The sequence below is a fragment of the Callospermophilus lateralis genome, chromosome 1, assembly GCF_048772815.1.
Source record: "Callospermophilus lateralis isolate mCalLat2 chromosome 1, mCalLat2.hap1, whole genome shotgun sequence".
In the NCBI taxonomy this organism is placed as follows: domain Eukaryota; kingdom Metazoa; phylum Chordata; class Mammalia; order Rodentia; family Sciuridae; genus Callospermophilus; species Callospermophilus lateralis.
This window is the reverse complement of record NC_135305.1, coordinates 57,489,340-57,506,231: the sequence shown is the minus strand read 5'-3', so window position 1 is coordinate 57,506,231 and position 16,892 is coordinate 57,489,340. Positions and strand designations below refer to the sequence as shown.

The window sequence follows — 16,892 nt, the reverse complement described above, 5'->3', positions numbered from 1 at the left end:
TATCATTATACCCACATTAATTAAAATTGCTTGGTACCCAGTATAATGCTCATCAGATACTTGATGACTGAATAAATTAACTCATGCTGGAAAGGAGAAAAAAACAAAGTTACTAAATATCAGAATTTGTACCCTCACTTATGCAAAATCTCTTAAGAATTATTCATTTTCTAGTTGATATCTGGTCTTTTTTTTTTTCCACGTTCTCATCATATGCTGAATGTGCCAATTATGTGTGAATCATTTGAACATTTACAACTCTATGACTAACTATTATGTCAGCTACAGAACAGGTGAGGAAAGCAAGGCACTAAGGTGTTTAGGTAACCTCCAGAGGGTCCCACAGGTGGTAAGTGATAGGTGGAGTATGACTTCAAACCCAGACAGCCTATCCTGAGTCCATACTCTTTACCATTTTGATATACTGCATTCTCCTAAAAATAATCTTCCACCCAGGAAAACTGTGAATAGAATACTTCATTTTTTTCTAAATTTTCCTAGTTTACTAAAATACCTAAAGAGACAAACCAGTACTTGTGTTTTCATTAATTCTCTTTCTAAATTTACTGAAGGGGCTGGTTGATTTCTTTTTCTTTCGTTTTTTTTTTTTTTTTTTTTTTGTGGTGCTGGGGATTGAACCCAGGGCCTTGTACATGCAAGACAAACACTCTACCAAGTGAGCTATTTCCCCAACCTGAGGGGCTGGTTAATTTCAATTGTGTTATTAACTGAATGTTTAGGATATTTTATACTAAACATACTAGTGTCTAAAGCCTTCTGGATGGTCATGTGAAAGATAACATGATTTTTCTATACATATTAAGTATTTACATATTTCTTGAATTTAACTACAGTGGTAGAGTACAGAATATTCTCTTGTAGCAATCTGTTGTAGCTTGGAATTTCATAAATATACTTATTTGACACAGTTTAATAAAGTACAATTTGCTGAATTTACCAATTTAAAAATGTAAGAATATCTCTTACACAAAATTACAATAAGAAATTTGGGTTTTTCTATCAATATGTTTAATAAAAATTGTATTTGAATGAAAACTACCAGTACTCACCCAAATGATATCCCTTTGTTTAGATAAAGATAAAAGTATTAACTTCCAAAGAAACTTTTTTTAAGATAAAAATTAACTTTGTTCATTAGGAAGCAACCAGCTAAAACCAAATTGTTGCATGTTCTCAGAAAATAATTTGGTTTCTCCAACAAACATGGCCATGTGATGGGGAGAAGTGATGGTAGGTAGGTTGTGACAGAATTAGAGGGTCTTAAGAAATATAATTATAAGTTACAATAACTGAAGGCTTTATAGTGACTTACTTAAATTCTAATTTGTTTAAATCAACTATTAAAAAAAACCACTGAGAAAATCAGATCTGAATTTTGATGAGGAATCAGAATAGAAAAAAATTAATCTAAAAACAAAATATAAGAAAAGAAATAATCTTTAAGCTTAATCAGCTGCCTGCTTTACTGGTGCCTGATGTCAGTCTGACATACCTTGCATGAGTTTCGAAGTTTTTGCCTCTCCTTTTTAATAGCTTTTTTCTGGATATCTTTTTCCTTCTTTGCCAATAACGCTTGCTGTCTAATTTCCTCCTCTTCTTTCTCCTTAGCCAACCGAGCTGCTTCTAATTCAGCTTGTCTTTGCTTTAAAAATGAAGAGCAAAATTGTTTTGATAATTAGAATTTCAAAATGCTCTGTAATGATTTAAAAAATCAATCTTTTAATTAGAAATTAACAAATTAATGGCTCATCAACTTATTGAAAATTGAGGGTTGAATTAGGAGGGAAAGCAAGCTACCAAAGTTCTACAAGCATTTATGAGGAAACAAAACAAACATGTTAGAAATAAGCATAATATAAAGTCAGATTTATGACATAAATATTTATATGAGATTATGTTTTTGTCCAATAACTATTTGCTATTAAGGAAGATCTAACTATTGATTTTATCAACTTGTTAAGATTCAATTATAGCAGCACCCAATTTCCTGCTTCCAGATTATAGTTATTTTAACTAATTTTCAATGATTAAGAAATATTTAAAAGTCCAACATAATCAAATGTCACCTTACTTTTTCTTTAGCTTCTTGTTCCTTCCGTTTTGCTTCTGCTTTTGCTTTCTTTTCTGCTTCTTTCTTGGCTCTTTCTTCTTCCTTAAATTTTTTTATCCTTGGATCACAGCTATAGGCATTGTCTACCCCAAAAAAATTAGTGAATCTTTTAAATTCTAACATTTAAAGAACTTTAAACATCAGTTATAAAAACATTAATTATACTTACCAACTAATGTTCTTATTCTGTTCATTTCTTCTTTTTTTCTTTGTGCCCTTGTTGCTCTATTCTGCTTTTCAATCCATCTTCTCTCATCACGACTATATAATAGTAAATATTGGAAACAAATTATGACTGGAAAGAGTAATAATTTATAAATTTATATGTAATAATGTCTTACAAAATTAACAATGCTATATCACTACTAACATTGAAGTGTGCTTCTGTTTATTATCAATTTTGGTTAGTTTTCTTGGACATGCATGTCAAAAAAATTTTTCTCCGTACTCTTGGAAAAGTATAATAAAACCTAGGTTAAGCAACCAAAAGAAAAATTTGCTGAATTGAGTTATCTTGGCAATTTTGGGGCAAGGAGGGTAATCAGGGAATAAACCCAGAGGGATTTTACCACTCATTGAGCTACATCCCAAGCTCCTTTTATATTTTTAATGATAAGAAAGGGTCTCATTAAGTTGCACAGGGACTAAATTGCTGAGCCTGGCCTTGAATTTGTGATAATCCTGCCTCAGACTCCTGAGCTGCTGGGATTATAGGTGTGTACTGCCCTCTTGGCAATTTCTTAAGCATAAGCCTAACCAGTGACTCTTTTGGCCCCATCTAGTTTAATTTATATAGAGGAATTTCAAAATACTGTGTCAGAGAAAATAATGACTGAAGAATGTAGCTCAGTGGTAAAGCACATGTGCAACATATACTTGGCCCTTCTTTCAATTTCCAACACTAAGAGAAAATAAACACACACACACAAATGCATATATTTGTATATGTGTGTGTGTGTATATATATATATACACACACACACCTTATTTTTATATTATCACAGGTACCAAAGGAATACATTCCTTTACTAATGATGTGCATACCTACCATTCTGCCTTTTCTTTTTCTTCTTCGTCTAAATAAGAAAATTCTCTCCAAGAGTCAAAATTATACCTAATATAGATAGAAAAAAAATTAACACAGAATAACATTCCTTTTAAAATTAAGTTAGATACACATAATTTTAAAAAATAGTAATGGCAAGTAAATAAGTTAGTCTGAATGGTTGCTTCCCTCCCTTTGGTATTAAACCAATACTATGCTCAAGTCCTTAATGTCATCATCTTGTGTTAAATGACTCCACATTTAGTATGAAAATTGAAAATACATTCATCACGCTTAAGTTAAAAAAAAAAAAAAGAAGTCACACCTCATGTCCTCTTTTCTTTCTTAGGTTTGTTTCTCTCTTGCCTAGGACTTGTTAAGTTTTCCCTGCCTTTACTCTCATTTTCTGTGAAGCCGTAAAGTTAACTCCAGTAATGGTTATTTTATATCTGAATGTATAGACAACTGAACTGGCAACTAAATCTTACATAATTTTTCCTACAGTGAATTTATGCTTCCATTATTTATTAGATATTTAATAAGGAAACAATACACAATAAAATGTGCTAAATATTGTTTACTGAAAATCAATAAACTTGGACACAAAACAATGTCTTCCTCAAATGCACAAACACTTTTAATGGGAAAACTGCTAAGTGAAAATGTGTTAATTTTCATTGAATTCAAATGATTTTATTTTTTAATTGCTACAGTGTGCTTGTTACCTAGATCTCATTAATAGAAAAGAAGCTAAATAAAACACTCATAAAAGCCTGAATATCATAGAGAAGATATAAAACATGTGAAACCTTTATTCATTTTGGAACAGTGCTTTTTGTTCAGTAAGTCACCCATCCCTCAATTAATTTATAAAGCATCAAGTACTTATTGAATATTTAAAAAAAATGACAACTTCATAGAAGTATTTACTTACCAGAAAGAATAAAATGCATCTACATCTTCAAATGATGAATTCATATCACCAAGTTTAGGGACATTTTTTTTATTTGACCATCTGATATATTAAAAGAAAAATTTAACTGAAAAATTTTGCACAAAAGTTTTACCTACAGCCTAATTTATTAAAAACAACAAGGGCCTTTACTAATCCCCTTTAACCTCCCTCCCCTATAATCTCTGCAATTAAAAGATGAGAGTTGGAAGGTCAACAGTCACATGACAAACAATGTAGGTGTGAAGAATGTGAGGGGAAGGGTGGATTAGAAGGTGGCAAGAGACAATGAAATAACTTTCAGGTTATCTTCAGTTCAAAAAAGTTTAATGATTTTGTTGTAGTGCTGGTGACTGCATTTATGGCCTTGCACTCACCACTGAGATATATTCCCAGCCCCAAGATACAATGATATAGTAGCTGTCAGACAGGTTAGAAAAATGGCAACTAGCCTTTTTTCCCCAAGCTCACTTACTTCTTCCCCTAAATAGGTAGCACAGAAGCAACACTAACGTAAGGCCTGGCCTTTAAAATAAATGCTAATATTTACAGAAAGAACAAACTTTCATCCCTTATCACCACCACCTGTGCCTAAGAGCTAGACTTCTAGGCTTAGCATTTCACTCATCACCTCTGAAAAGGACTCTATGGCTGCTACTGACCCATGTTTTCTACTTTATTAAACCACTACACACAAAAATACTATATCCTAGCCAGGTACAGTGGCACATGCCTGTAATCCCAGCTCACAGGAAGTTCATAGATTGAAGGCTAGCCCCAGCAACTTAGTGAAAATAAAAAATAAAAAGGACTGGGGATGTAATTCAGGGATAGAATGTCCCTGTGTTCCATCTTTCCAGTACCACTAACAAAACAAAACAAAAAAAGCTATGTCTTTATATCACCTTCAGTACTGTTTTTAAAATAAATGTGAGATGACAGAGAGGAGCAACCAGTAGGCCGCATCAACTACTAAATAAGTGGTTCAGCTGGTTGCAGTGGTGCATGCCAGTAATCTCAGCAGCCTGGGAGGCTGAGGCAGGAGGATTCCAAGTTCATAGCAAGCTGCAGCAATTCAGAGAGGTCCTACACAATTTAGCAAAACCCTGTCTCAAAATAAAACATTTCAAAAAGGCCAGAGATGTGGCTTAGTGATTAAGCGCCTCTGGTTCAACCCCCAGTACCAAAGGAAAAAAAAAAAAAGGTTCAAAACTTTGGCTGCACAGTAGAATCACCAGAGAGGATTAAAAATTCCTACCGTTAATCAGCATCTCTCTGCAAGCAATAGGCAGTACAAAGTTTTTTTAAGCTCTCCAGATGAATCCAACGCACAGCCAAAACAGGCTTTGAGGGAACAAAAAATATAGAATACTGACACTATGCATACTATTATAAAAAACATTTTACTGAAATAAATTATGTATGCTTTAATCTTAAATGTAAATCATCCTTTGTCAGAGATGCCTTATGATAATCTTGTATGGGGAAAAAAAAAAAAAAAGGATCAAGCTAGGTGTGGTGGCACATGCTGTCATCTCAATAATAGACTGAAGCAGGAGAATCACAAGTTTGAGGCCAGCCTCAGCAAGTTAGTGAGATGACCTGGTCTCAAAATTAAAATAAAAAAGACTGTGCTGTGGGTATGGCTCAGTAGTTAAGCACCCTTGGATTCAACTTCTGGTACCAAAAAAAAAAAAAAAAAGAAGAAGAAGAAGAAGAAGAAAAAGGACCATAAGCCCTTTTCTTTTCTTTCTTTTTTTTTTTTAACTCATAATGAGCCAAACAGTGTACCCATAGATAAAGAGGAAGTTAAAAAAAAAAAAGTACTAACACCTAACTATCAATATCACATTACATAAAGCCAGATATAACTTTTCAGCCAAAGGAAAATATCCTATAAACGATAAAGGAATTTCACTATGGAAAGGCAGAATTTTGTTTATAGAGAACAAAATAAATGAGAATCTATCTATCTATAGAATTTTCTATATATATAGAATTTTGTTTAGAGAACAAAATAAATAAGTTTACCGGAAGGGCTCAATAAAAGATGAGGAGGACAAGACAATGGAAACAATTTTATAAATAAAACTAATATCAGGGGAAAATAGCAAAAAGCTGGAGGACTGCACAAAGCAAGCTAATAGAGGCTTTTATGATCAAAAGTGGAAATGCTTTAACTCACCTGGAATTCCTTTCAAACACTGGAGAAAACACTTCAAAGAAATTATCCTTTGCTTCACTTTTAGAAGGAACTGAGTTATCAAAAGTAGGATCTATACTGTTAAATGCTCGTCTTTTCACTGGATCAGATAACATTTCATAAGCTGAGGGGGAAAAAAGCAAGATTATAGCACTATTAAGTTTACCCCAGGGAAAAAAGCAAGATTACAGCACCATAAGTTTACCCTTTTTTTTCCCTAAGAAAAAACAAATATCCCCCTCTTTTAAGTTATTAATTTTCATATTTAAAATTTTGGGGGGTGGGGAGGATTTAATTTAGGTAAGGACAGCTCTAGCACTTCTGGATATGAGTGGACACAACTCCTTTAAGTACTTCTGATAAGAAAGTGACAAAAAAAATTTTAAACAGTAACTGAAAAAAGATGACGAAGACTCTGGGGGAAAAGAAAATTAACTGATGGATCTCATGGCTGTAAAAGATGGAAGGCTTTTACGTTTCTAGAGTAATGTGTAATATGAGTGGGCTAAGATGAAGAATTTTGAAAAATGCACATTTAATTATTTAACAAGTATCATCAAAATGTAAAATCACACTGGGCTTGGTAGCGCACGCCTGTAATCCCAGTGGTTTGGGAGGCTGAGACAGGAGGATCCTGAGTTCAAAGCCAGCCTCAGTAAAAGTGAGGTGCTAAGCAACTCAACGAGACCCAGTCTCTAAATAAAACACAAAAATGGGCCGGGATGTGACTCAGTGGTCAAGTGCCCCTGAGTTCAATCCCCGGTACCCACAAAAATAAAAAATAATAAAATCACATTTAGGAAATATTTAGAAATGGTGGTTACCTATGTTAACTTGCTTAATGAGCATATTGCTATGTAAATTAACAATAAATAATTATTGTATAATGATACAATTAGATTAATTATTATTACTTTTTCCTAGTGCTAGGGATGGAACCCAGGGCCTTCTCACACATTCTAGGTAAGTGCTCTGCCACTGAGTTCACATCTAGCCCCCAATTTAAATTAGCAAAAGATCTAAGGAACAATTTACTCTCACAAAGAAACTGATAGGCAAAAGATCTTAGTAGTCTCATCATTAAATACAATGCTTGTATAATCTTCTGGTAAGAGTCATCTGGGGATCCATTAAAATGCAGATACTAATCAGTAGTTGCAGGGCCTGAGATGTTGCATTTCTAACAAGCTGCCAGGTGTTATTGCTGCTGGCTGGGGGAACCTCACTTTGTATAGTGAGGCTTTGGGGAAATAAATAAAAAATAACCTGGTATAATTAAAAGTATTTAAAGATATCATGCGATAGTAAATGAACTACATCACACATAGGAAACCCAATCCCAGCATTTATTAAATAAAAATTACTTTCAGAAATTCCTGACTGTAAAATATTTTCTTACCTTTAGTTATACAAGTGAAGTAATCGTTGTCTCCTTCTTTTATTGGTTCACCCGCTGCTTTCCGTTTGTCTGGGTGATGTTTTAAGACCATTGCTTTATCTACAAAATGAGTCAGATTTGTCACTTCAGGCATCAAAACCAAAAATAAGGATGAGCTAAATACAGACCATCTCCAAAATTGCAATGCTAATTTTAAAATCTTTTCTTCCAAGGTGAAATGCGTGCTTATTAAATGTGAAAATTAAAGAGCAACTGAAACAATTATTTTAAGAAATCAGCCAAAGTGCCAGCACCCAAAGACAAATATATAATGTTTTTATGTATTTATACATAGGTATTTTTTCCCTTAAGGATATGCTTTAAAGAATTTAGGAGTGCTGAGGGGTGTTCAGTGGTAGAGCCCTTGCTTATTAACAAGGCCCTGGGTCGAATCCCCAGCACTGCAAAAAAAAAAAAAAAAAAACAAGAAAAAAGAAAAAATTAGGTGTGATCATACTGTATGTATAAAGTTATATTGTTTTGTTTTAAGTTAATATTATATCATTTGCCTTTTTCCATTTTTCTTGTCAACTCTTCAAACTTTTTAGTGATTGTTTAGGACTGCATTTCAAGTAGAATTGTCATAATGTAAGCATTTCTCTACTGATGGAAATTGGAATTGTTTCCAATCTGAATCATCTTAAATATTACTATTTTTCCACATTTAGGACTCTTTTTCTGAAGATAAATTTATACAGAAATGAAATTGGTGAATAAAAATATAGGAACAAGGTGCATTCCAAAAATTAAACTATTTCATTTTTTTATGTGTACATCCTTTTCACCATAATCTTAACTAGCACAGGGTCTAAAAAATTTATCACTAGAGATATAAAATATCACTGACATAAAATTATCACTGGTGCTCAAAATTTTTTGTTTGTACCTTTCATCTATCTATAGATAGAAGGGTTATCTGTTTTTATCCTTAGTGTCACTTCACAATAAGATATTAGCTATTGAGCATTTGTGAGCCAAGCCTATTTACCTCAATAACTATGAGAAAAGCATTATTTGTTTCTTCATTTCACAGATGAGAAAAATGAGACACAGAGAAGTTAAGCAACCACAATCTTTGCAACCTGCACAAAGTTCTTGCCAAGTCAGGCTCTGATCCAAGCAGCCTATGTGCATGCTGCAACTCTTTTACATTCAATATCTGTTGCTAATGTTTTCCCCCAAATGGTGTTGTTCGTTTTTTAAAATTCATTTTTATTTATACAATTACTTATCATTTCCTCTATAGCTTTTTCCAGTATTTATAATTCTTCTAGTATCACAAATGTTTCCTATGCTTAGATTTAAAAAAATGAATCCCTTAAATCTTTTCTGGAATTTAATAGTCAAAGAGGTATTAAAATTTTGTCATTTCTTAGAATCCTAATATAATCAATAATACTTCCCTTTTCCACTGATTTGTAATGCTTCCTTTATCACAGCAAATTTTATAAGGGCTTGTTTTGATTACTCATTCTTGCCCCAGGATTGTCCTTAAAATGACTTTTGCTATCTAATATATTTGATGGTAGCTGCCAAAAAATATAGGTTTCCTACATTTTAACTTATTTATTTTTTGATGTCACAAATAAGATTTATTCATAGTTTCTTTTGAGCTCTCTTTGCTAAGTTTTCATACTTGGGCTGCATTAATTTCACAAAATGAATTGTTCCATGCTAGGGGTGTAGCTCACAGGCAAAGCACATGCTTAGTACAAGTGAGGCCCTGGGTTCAACCCCCGGCACAGGAAAAAAGAAAAAAAAAAAAAAAAGGAAGAACAAAATGAACTGTTCCAAAACAGTTTATGTTCAGCATGAGCATTTTCAATTCCTTTAACATATGAAATATTCACCTGAAAAATTACCTGGGCCTAAAAATGGTTTTTAGAAGATAATTCTTTGGTAACTTTAAAAATTTCTTCTTCAGTTTATACTGAAATTTTCAAATTCACTGCATATAAGAGTAGTTTCAATTAAAAGTATCTTCTATAATGGTTTTCATCCTTTGTATATTTCACTATTTGATTTGTTTTTTTCTTCTTTATAAAACCCATTTTGGAATATTGTTTTATCTCTTCTATTTCCTTCCTCCATCTTCCTTAGTGTTGTTCTCTTAAACAATGAATTGAAAGTCTACTTTATTTTTTCCCCTGTTTTAAAGAAAGTAACATAATAGGTTAAGGCAATGAACTTGCTATGGTACAATTCTAGTTGCCTTTCCTTTAAGTTTTGACAGGCAACAATCTTAATCTTACTTTTGCATTCATAAATACAATTTTAATTTTTTTGGCCCCCAAATATTTAAAAATTTCCCAGTGATTGTTTCTCTGGTTTGTTTTGCATCTTATTCATCTGGTTGAGATAAAATTTTAAAAAATACATTTTAAGAGCAAAATGCTCAGATATTAAGTATTCAATTTAATGAGTTAACAACTGTATATACACATGCAACTACAGTTACAACCAAAAGAAATGTACACCATTTCCATTACCCAGAGTTCTCTTGTACCCCTTCCCAGGTGACTCCCATCCCCTACCAACTAAGGCAACCATTTTTTGATTTATATCACCACAGATTACTTTTATATGTTCTTTAACTTCATATAAATGAAACCTATAGTATGCTATTGTGTCTGTCTTCTCCTGCTCAACACCATGTTTTGAAACTCTTGAGTATACTGGTAATATTATTTTTTATTGCTGAGTAGGATTCTATGTTCTAAGAGCAGTTTGCTTATCCATTTTCCTGTTGGTAAACATTAGGGTAGTTTCCTATTTATGAACATTTTGAATAAGGCTGCTATGAACATTTGTGTGGAAATTTTTTACTCATTTTTATAAGGGTTAAGAAGTGTGACAAATACATTTGTTTTCCTGAAGTCCAAGATCTTCCTTCTAGTTAGGTAGTCATTTCTCTACTAGCACTGGAAAACAGGCATTTTAAAATTCTAGCTGGTTCAAGCAGAACAGAAATTTATTAAATGTTATTAGGTAGTTCACAGAACTTTTTCTTTTAAATATTTATTTTTTAGTTGTAGTTGGACACAATACCTTTATTTTATTTATTTTTATGTGGTGCTGAGGACCGAACTCAGGGACTCTCACATGCAAGGCGAGAGCTCTACCGCTGAGCCACAATCCCAGCCCAGTTCACAGAACTTTCATGATAACCAAATTATCATGTTTGGAAGCTCATGACTCAATTTTTACTGGAAAGTTCAGAAACATGTTTATCCCACCACTGACGGGCACAATCACTGTGCCCCACAACTGCTGATACTGAGCACAAGCTATGACACCTGTCACGTAGCCAGTGAAAGCCTTAAGTTTCACTATGCAGTGCTCTTCCCCCCTTGCCAGCAAATGGATTCCTGCAGCACAGCTTGTTGTTCTCCTTTGACTCTGAAGTGTGTGCTGATTAGTGAAACCTAAGTCATTTGTGTATATATTCTGAATCTCAAGCCATACATATTTTTAAAAATCAGGTTAAGCTTTCTGATTTGTAGTTGTTTCTTATTTCTTCTTTAGGGACATCTTGCATTTCGTTATTCTTTTCATCTGAATCTTGGGAACATTCTTCAAGGTTGTCCCTGGCTTTACTGTATTTTCTCATTATACATCAGCAATTTTTTGTAATTTTATATTCTGCTCTTATGTTTTTAGTTTTCATGCAGCCTCTACTTATTTCTCCCTAATCTCCCTCTGCAATGCTGACCTGTAATACAGCATCTTCGTATTTCATTGACAACATAGACACTTCTTGGGTTTTCTTTTAAACCTCAGGATAAAGTCTGAAAGATATTTTACTTTTTTTTTTTTGTAAAAAGGATCAAGTTTGTCTCTTTTTAGGCTGCACTATTTTTTCCTACACTGATTTTTCTGCCTGATCATCTTTAGTCACCCATGTGTATTAGAGGCTTCTATCATCCTACTTATAAAACTGTCCCTGGGAGGGACTGAAGATATTACCCAATTTAAGAAAATAATGTAAAGAGAGCCAAAAGACGGCCAACTTGAAAAAAAAAAAAAAACAAAAGTAATCTGGGAACAGCTGTTATACATTTACTGAAATTTCAGTCAGGCACATTGCCTATAATCTCATTGACTAGGGAGGCTGAGACAGGAGACTTGCAAGACCCTGTTTCAATATAAAAAATAAAGAGCTGGGGGATGTAACTCAGTGATAGAGCACTCATGGGTTCAATCCCCAATACTGCAGTAAGTAAGGGAAAAATAAATAAATAATTTCAGGTTTTCTTTTCCCTTCCCTCCCCCATGAAAAACAAGTTTCTCAGGTATTCTGAGGCTACACCAGTAAAGAGGCTTTTATTGTATGATCACATTGGTTCTATTAAAAAAAGCATTTAGGGCTGGGGATATGGCTCAAGTGGTAGCACACTTGCCTGGCATGCGTGGGGTGCTGGATTCAACCCTCAGCACCACATAAAAATAAAATAAAGATGTTGTGTCCACCAAAAACTAAAAATAAATATTTTTTAAAAAGCATTTAAATATAATTTTATTTTTAAAAAGCTTGAAAGTTTTTAGTTTAAAATATCACAAATAAATCTGGAATATCCAAATTATCTGATTATTCAAACAAATGAAACCTATAATATACTATTGTATCTGGCTTCTCTTGCTCAACATCATGTTTTAAAAATATTATAAAACCTACACATCATTTGCCAATGTGTACCTCAAGAACAAAATTACATAATTTATTTTTTAATTTATTTAGTACTGGGCATTGAACCAATACCACTGAGCCTCATCCCCACCCATGTTTTTACATTTTATTTAGAGACACAATCTTGCTCAGTTGCTTAGGGCCTCACTAAGTGCTGAGGCTGGCTTTGAATTTGTGATCCTCCTGCCTCACCCTTCTGAGCCACTGGGATTACAGGCATGTTACAGGCATTTTACAGGCATGCACCACCATGCCCCGCTATACGCAATTTAAATACTACCGTGTGTTTGTAATATGATCTAAGAACACAAAAGATCTTACGTATTATCAGATTTACATTTTTATTATGCTTATACTACAATAATCATGGATTTGCAAACACTAACTGCATTTTCACTTTTTGACTAGACTTTCAGAAAGCAGTAAGTAGCAACGGTCTATTTTATACTTCTCTAGTTAACAGAACTATTTAAACTGTTTATTTTGAACTATATAGCTTACAGAAGTAGGGAAAATGACACTCTCCTTCTGAATAAATACTGATATTCAACCAGGGTGGTGTGGAGTAAATTACAGTTCCTTTCTTATGGTTAACAATCTACACAGGTGTTGTAAGACTTCCACTACAGAATACTCAAAAATTAATTTTTACTTTGTCAAGAAAAAGTGTGGCCTTAACAAAAATAAAATGAATATTTCTTTATAATTTTTGCTCATTTTTTATCCTTTAGAGAAAGACAAAAGAATTCCTTCATTTTAAAATGGCAAATATTTTCATAGTTCAAAAATAACTTCTAATTTTTTTTACAAATTTGTGTGCATCATGACATATATAGTACTTATATGCTATTTTTACAGTAAGACTCTGCAAATACTTTCCCCTGGTAATTCCTGGCATTTATGTATATTGCAATAACTATTTGTATACACTAGCATATGTTCTGTCTAAAATCATGCCAGCCTTTTAAGAAATCCAGTAATAAGTATAAAATAATCTGATAAATCCCTTTACTACTAAAAAATATTTGATTTTCCTAAATATAAGCATTAATGGGAAAAACTGAGTTTATCTACTAAACTAAGTCTCAACCAGCATTTTTCAACGTAAGTTCTTGTTTAGCCATGTTCATCCAAGCACAGTACTTTCTCTTCTTGGCTGGACTTGACTCCCTATTCCTTTTCCAAATGGCCACAATCTTACCTCCTCTGACCTCAATATCCATTCTCTACAGTGGAGGGCAGAACATTCTCCTAAGATAAAACACAGAAAACTAATCACCTTCACCTTTTTCATTAAACTTCACTAATCAAGGTGTTTAAGGAATTATGTCCACAGAAATGAAGAGAACAGGACATTTAGGCACATTAAAGGATGGTGTCTTTTTAAGGTATATGAAGTCTCAGTTCCCAACATTTTCCTCCCCCGATATTTAATCTTGTAAAGTAAAATAATAACAAAGCACTGGACTCTTGGGCAGAGGAAAGGGTGATATTGACAAAGGTGTGACCTAAAATCACTAAATAATATTGAAAAACCAAAGAAACAAAGCAGGGCCCCACTAAATACAGCTGCCCATACTTCCAAAGAGAGGTAAAATATTTTTAATAGCTTGCTATTGGAGTATTCTTTATCCTGCCTACCTACTCCCCACACTTCTTTCTCTCTGTCTCTCCTTCCCTCCCTCCCTCCCACTCTCTCTCTCTCACACACACACACACACACACAAACACGCACGCACCCACCCACCCAAACTGATTTTTTATCCCTAATGAGAAAGTCCATACATCATTAATTTTTTTCTGGTTATGAAGGCAAAGGAGACCTTGGTCTTACATTTTATATTGCTATGACAATTATTACACATACTGTTAAATGTAGAGTTATGGCAACAGATTATGACCCTGCATATTTTTTTCAAAATAACATTTCCTATAACAAATATATAATTACTTCAAAATAACTAAGTACTTACGAGCTGCTTTGATCTGTCTCTGTGTAGCTTTGTATCTTACATGGCCAAGTCCAAGCACTGCATAATGATCTTGGTTCTGATAAGACACAAGAGAGTCAAGTTTGAAACGGAATGATATATCCTATCCCTTATATTATGGTACCCTAAAATAGTATTTTCCACAGTGAAACTTTCATGGCAGGAGTCCAATGAGAAGTTCTGAATAAAACAGGCTCCCTGGTCATGTAAGTTTCAGAAATGTGAATTACTGTATAGCCTTCTTGATAATTTGTATGCACATAAGCCTAATAAGGGCTCCAAAAAGTCCTCCAACTACAAAAAGGAAAACAAACACAGAGGCCCGTAACACCTAGCATTTTCTAAAATTAGTTGAAAGTACACTTTTCTTTCTCAACATCTATTAATACCCTATAGTCCTCTGAAATCAAGGTACATCTAGGAATATTTCAGAACCAAAGGGAGCATTTTTTACAGTAGCTCCTCTGGTTGGGTCAGTGGACAATGACAGCACAAAATGAGGAACCATGTGGAGTAAAGACGGTAGGCTGAGTAAAAATCAAACTAAGGGAAAAGGTTTCTGTGGATAGGAAGTACCTGCTTTCATTTCTCCTTTGGTTAATATCTAGTGAATTTATAAGCTGAGGTAGCAACTAGAATGAGGGCTCCTTACAGAACTCAAATTGTGCATTCCGTCTTGGAGAATGAAGATAGCTATCAGGTGAAGAGGAAGAGGAGTTGAGGGCACACAACATTGGAGAAAAGAGTCAAATAGGACTGACTAGTTTTCCTTCAAATTCAAGATACGAACATCACATGGACGGATCCTTTATTATGGAAATCAGTTCACTCTTCTACTTCCTAGCTATTTCAAACATTCTGTCCTCTAGCCTTCCCTCATACTTCACACACCTTTCTCCATCCCCAAGCTGACAGTCGTGACTGCTGCTTAATTAAAAAGCGAAGCTATCCCAAACTAAATTAGATGTATAATAGGGTTTTTTTTTGTATATCAATTATACCTGAAGAAAACCATTAAAAATTAGTATTATCCTACTTAAATGTCAGAATCTACCAACCTCCTTGCACTTGGACACGTTCTCCTTCCCTACTTTCACAATTGAGAAAGCCTTTCCTGTCATGATGAATTACTTCAGCTTCCTTTGTTTTGAAATCCATCCTAAGCTTCTCAGGTTAGCATCTTTCACCTTCTTCTAAATTTCAAGTGGATTATTTTCATCAATACATAAGATGCCATTGTCTCTCATGCTTAAAAACCCTTCCGAGGCCATCCTTCCCCAAAGTTCTGCTTGTCAGTTAAGCTTCTTGAGAAAGCTGTTCACACCACATTCTTATCCTCTTGCATTCATTTTTCAACCCACTTCAATCTAGTCTGCTTTGACCATTCTCACCACAGGTGCTGAGATTTGTTTCCATGGGTATTTTCACCCTCACTTGACTTCAACTTCCATTGGCTGTCCTTGAAACATTGTCTCTTTTAAGAGTTAATGTTAATCCATTCTCCACATTCCCCTCCACCTTCCAGCAGACATTTTTAGTCACCTTTACTGGCTTCCTGAAAACTTTCAAAGATCAGTTTTGGGGTTTATCTCTCACATTGTATAAAATGTGCAAACAAGGCCTCTGGGGGATTTTATCCAACGTGATGATATAATACCTAATACTTGGTACATGCTGAAGACCCCCAACTAACTCTAGAACAGACCTCCCTTCTGATGGCCAGAGGTATAGAGCAACTCCCTCTCTCTAACCTCCTGGCCTATGACCCTCTATTGGTGTTCTAGTTCACTGAAAATGCTGAGCCTTTTCTCACTTCAAGGCCTCCTAAGTTTTTCTCCCTGCCTGGCATATTCTCCTTGTACCCACCCCATTCTTATCCTTTAGGTCTCAGCTTAAATGAGACCTGTATTTCGACTTGGTTGTTGTTTCCTCCAAAGTTCTTGAATATGACCAGGCCTTAAAATGCTCTAATGGCTTTCCACTGACCACTACTCCTTGCCCTTCCCTCTGTCACAGCAAGTTGCCTTCTTTCAGCCTTTGCATAAACTCTCTACATGCAATACTATTCTCTTTCATCTTTGCAAATCATTCATGTTTTGTCTTAAATGTCAACTCATAGTCCTTTCCCATCTACTCAATCTAAATTAGTCACCTAGACAGTTTATTCATATCACCCTATTCTAATTATTTGCCTGGAGCTTACTGGACACATGTTCTGCATTATTTTTTGTCTGCTCAATGGAACATAAACTATGTGGAAGCAACAATGCTGTCTTGTATGGCATAATATCCTTGGTACCTATAATACGGTTTGACAAGCAGCAGAGGCTTGATTCATACTTGATGAATAAAAATAATTAATTGAACACTGAATCAACCATTACTATGTTCTGATGTCATTTACTTCTGATGTCATTTCTATACCTAAGACTTTTTTAACTTCAA

General features: G+C 34.1%; 1 protein-coding gene across 3 annotated transcripts in view; it reads right to left on the bottom strand.

Moving 5' to 3' along the window:
- Dnajc2 (DnaJ heat shock protein family (Hsp40) member C2) overlaps positions 1 to 16,892 on the bottom strand; it is a 30,237-nt gene that overhangs the window by 8,215 nt on the left and 5,130 nt on the right. For 2 of the 3 annotated variants that reach the window (XM_076834879.2, XM_076834870.2), the window contains exons 3-10: positions 14,430 to 14,505; positions 7,731 to 7,829; positions 6,314 to 6,455; positions 4,111 to 4,191; positions 3,180 to 3,245; positions 2,301 to 2,392; positions 2,093 to 2,214; positions 1,514 to 1,663 (exon numbers count right to left, since the gene is read on the bottom strand). In XM_076834879.2, the coding sequence (XP_076690994.1) occupies positions 1,514 to 1,663; positions 2,093 to 2,214; positions 2,301 to 2,392; positions 3,180 to 3,245; positions 4,111 to 4,191; positions 6,314 to 6,455; positions 7,731 to 7,829; positions 14,430 to 14,505 (828 nt within the window). Of the gene's footprint in view, positions 1 to 1,513; positions 1,664 to 2,092; positions 2,215 to 2,300; positions 2,393 to 3,179; positions 3,246 to 4,110; positions 4,192 to 6,313; positions 6,456 to 7,730; positions 7,830 to 13,657; positions 13,708 to 14,429; positions 14,506 to 16,892 lie in introns of those variants that run through there. The other variant, XM_076834887.1, reaches the window with a different exon arrangement.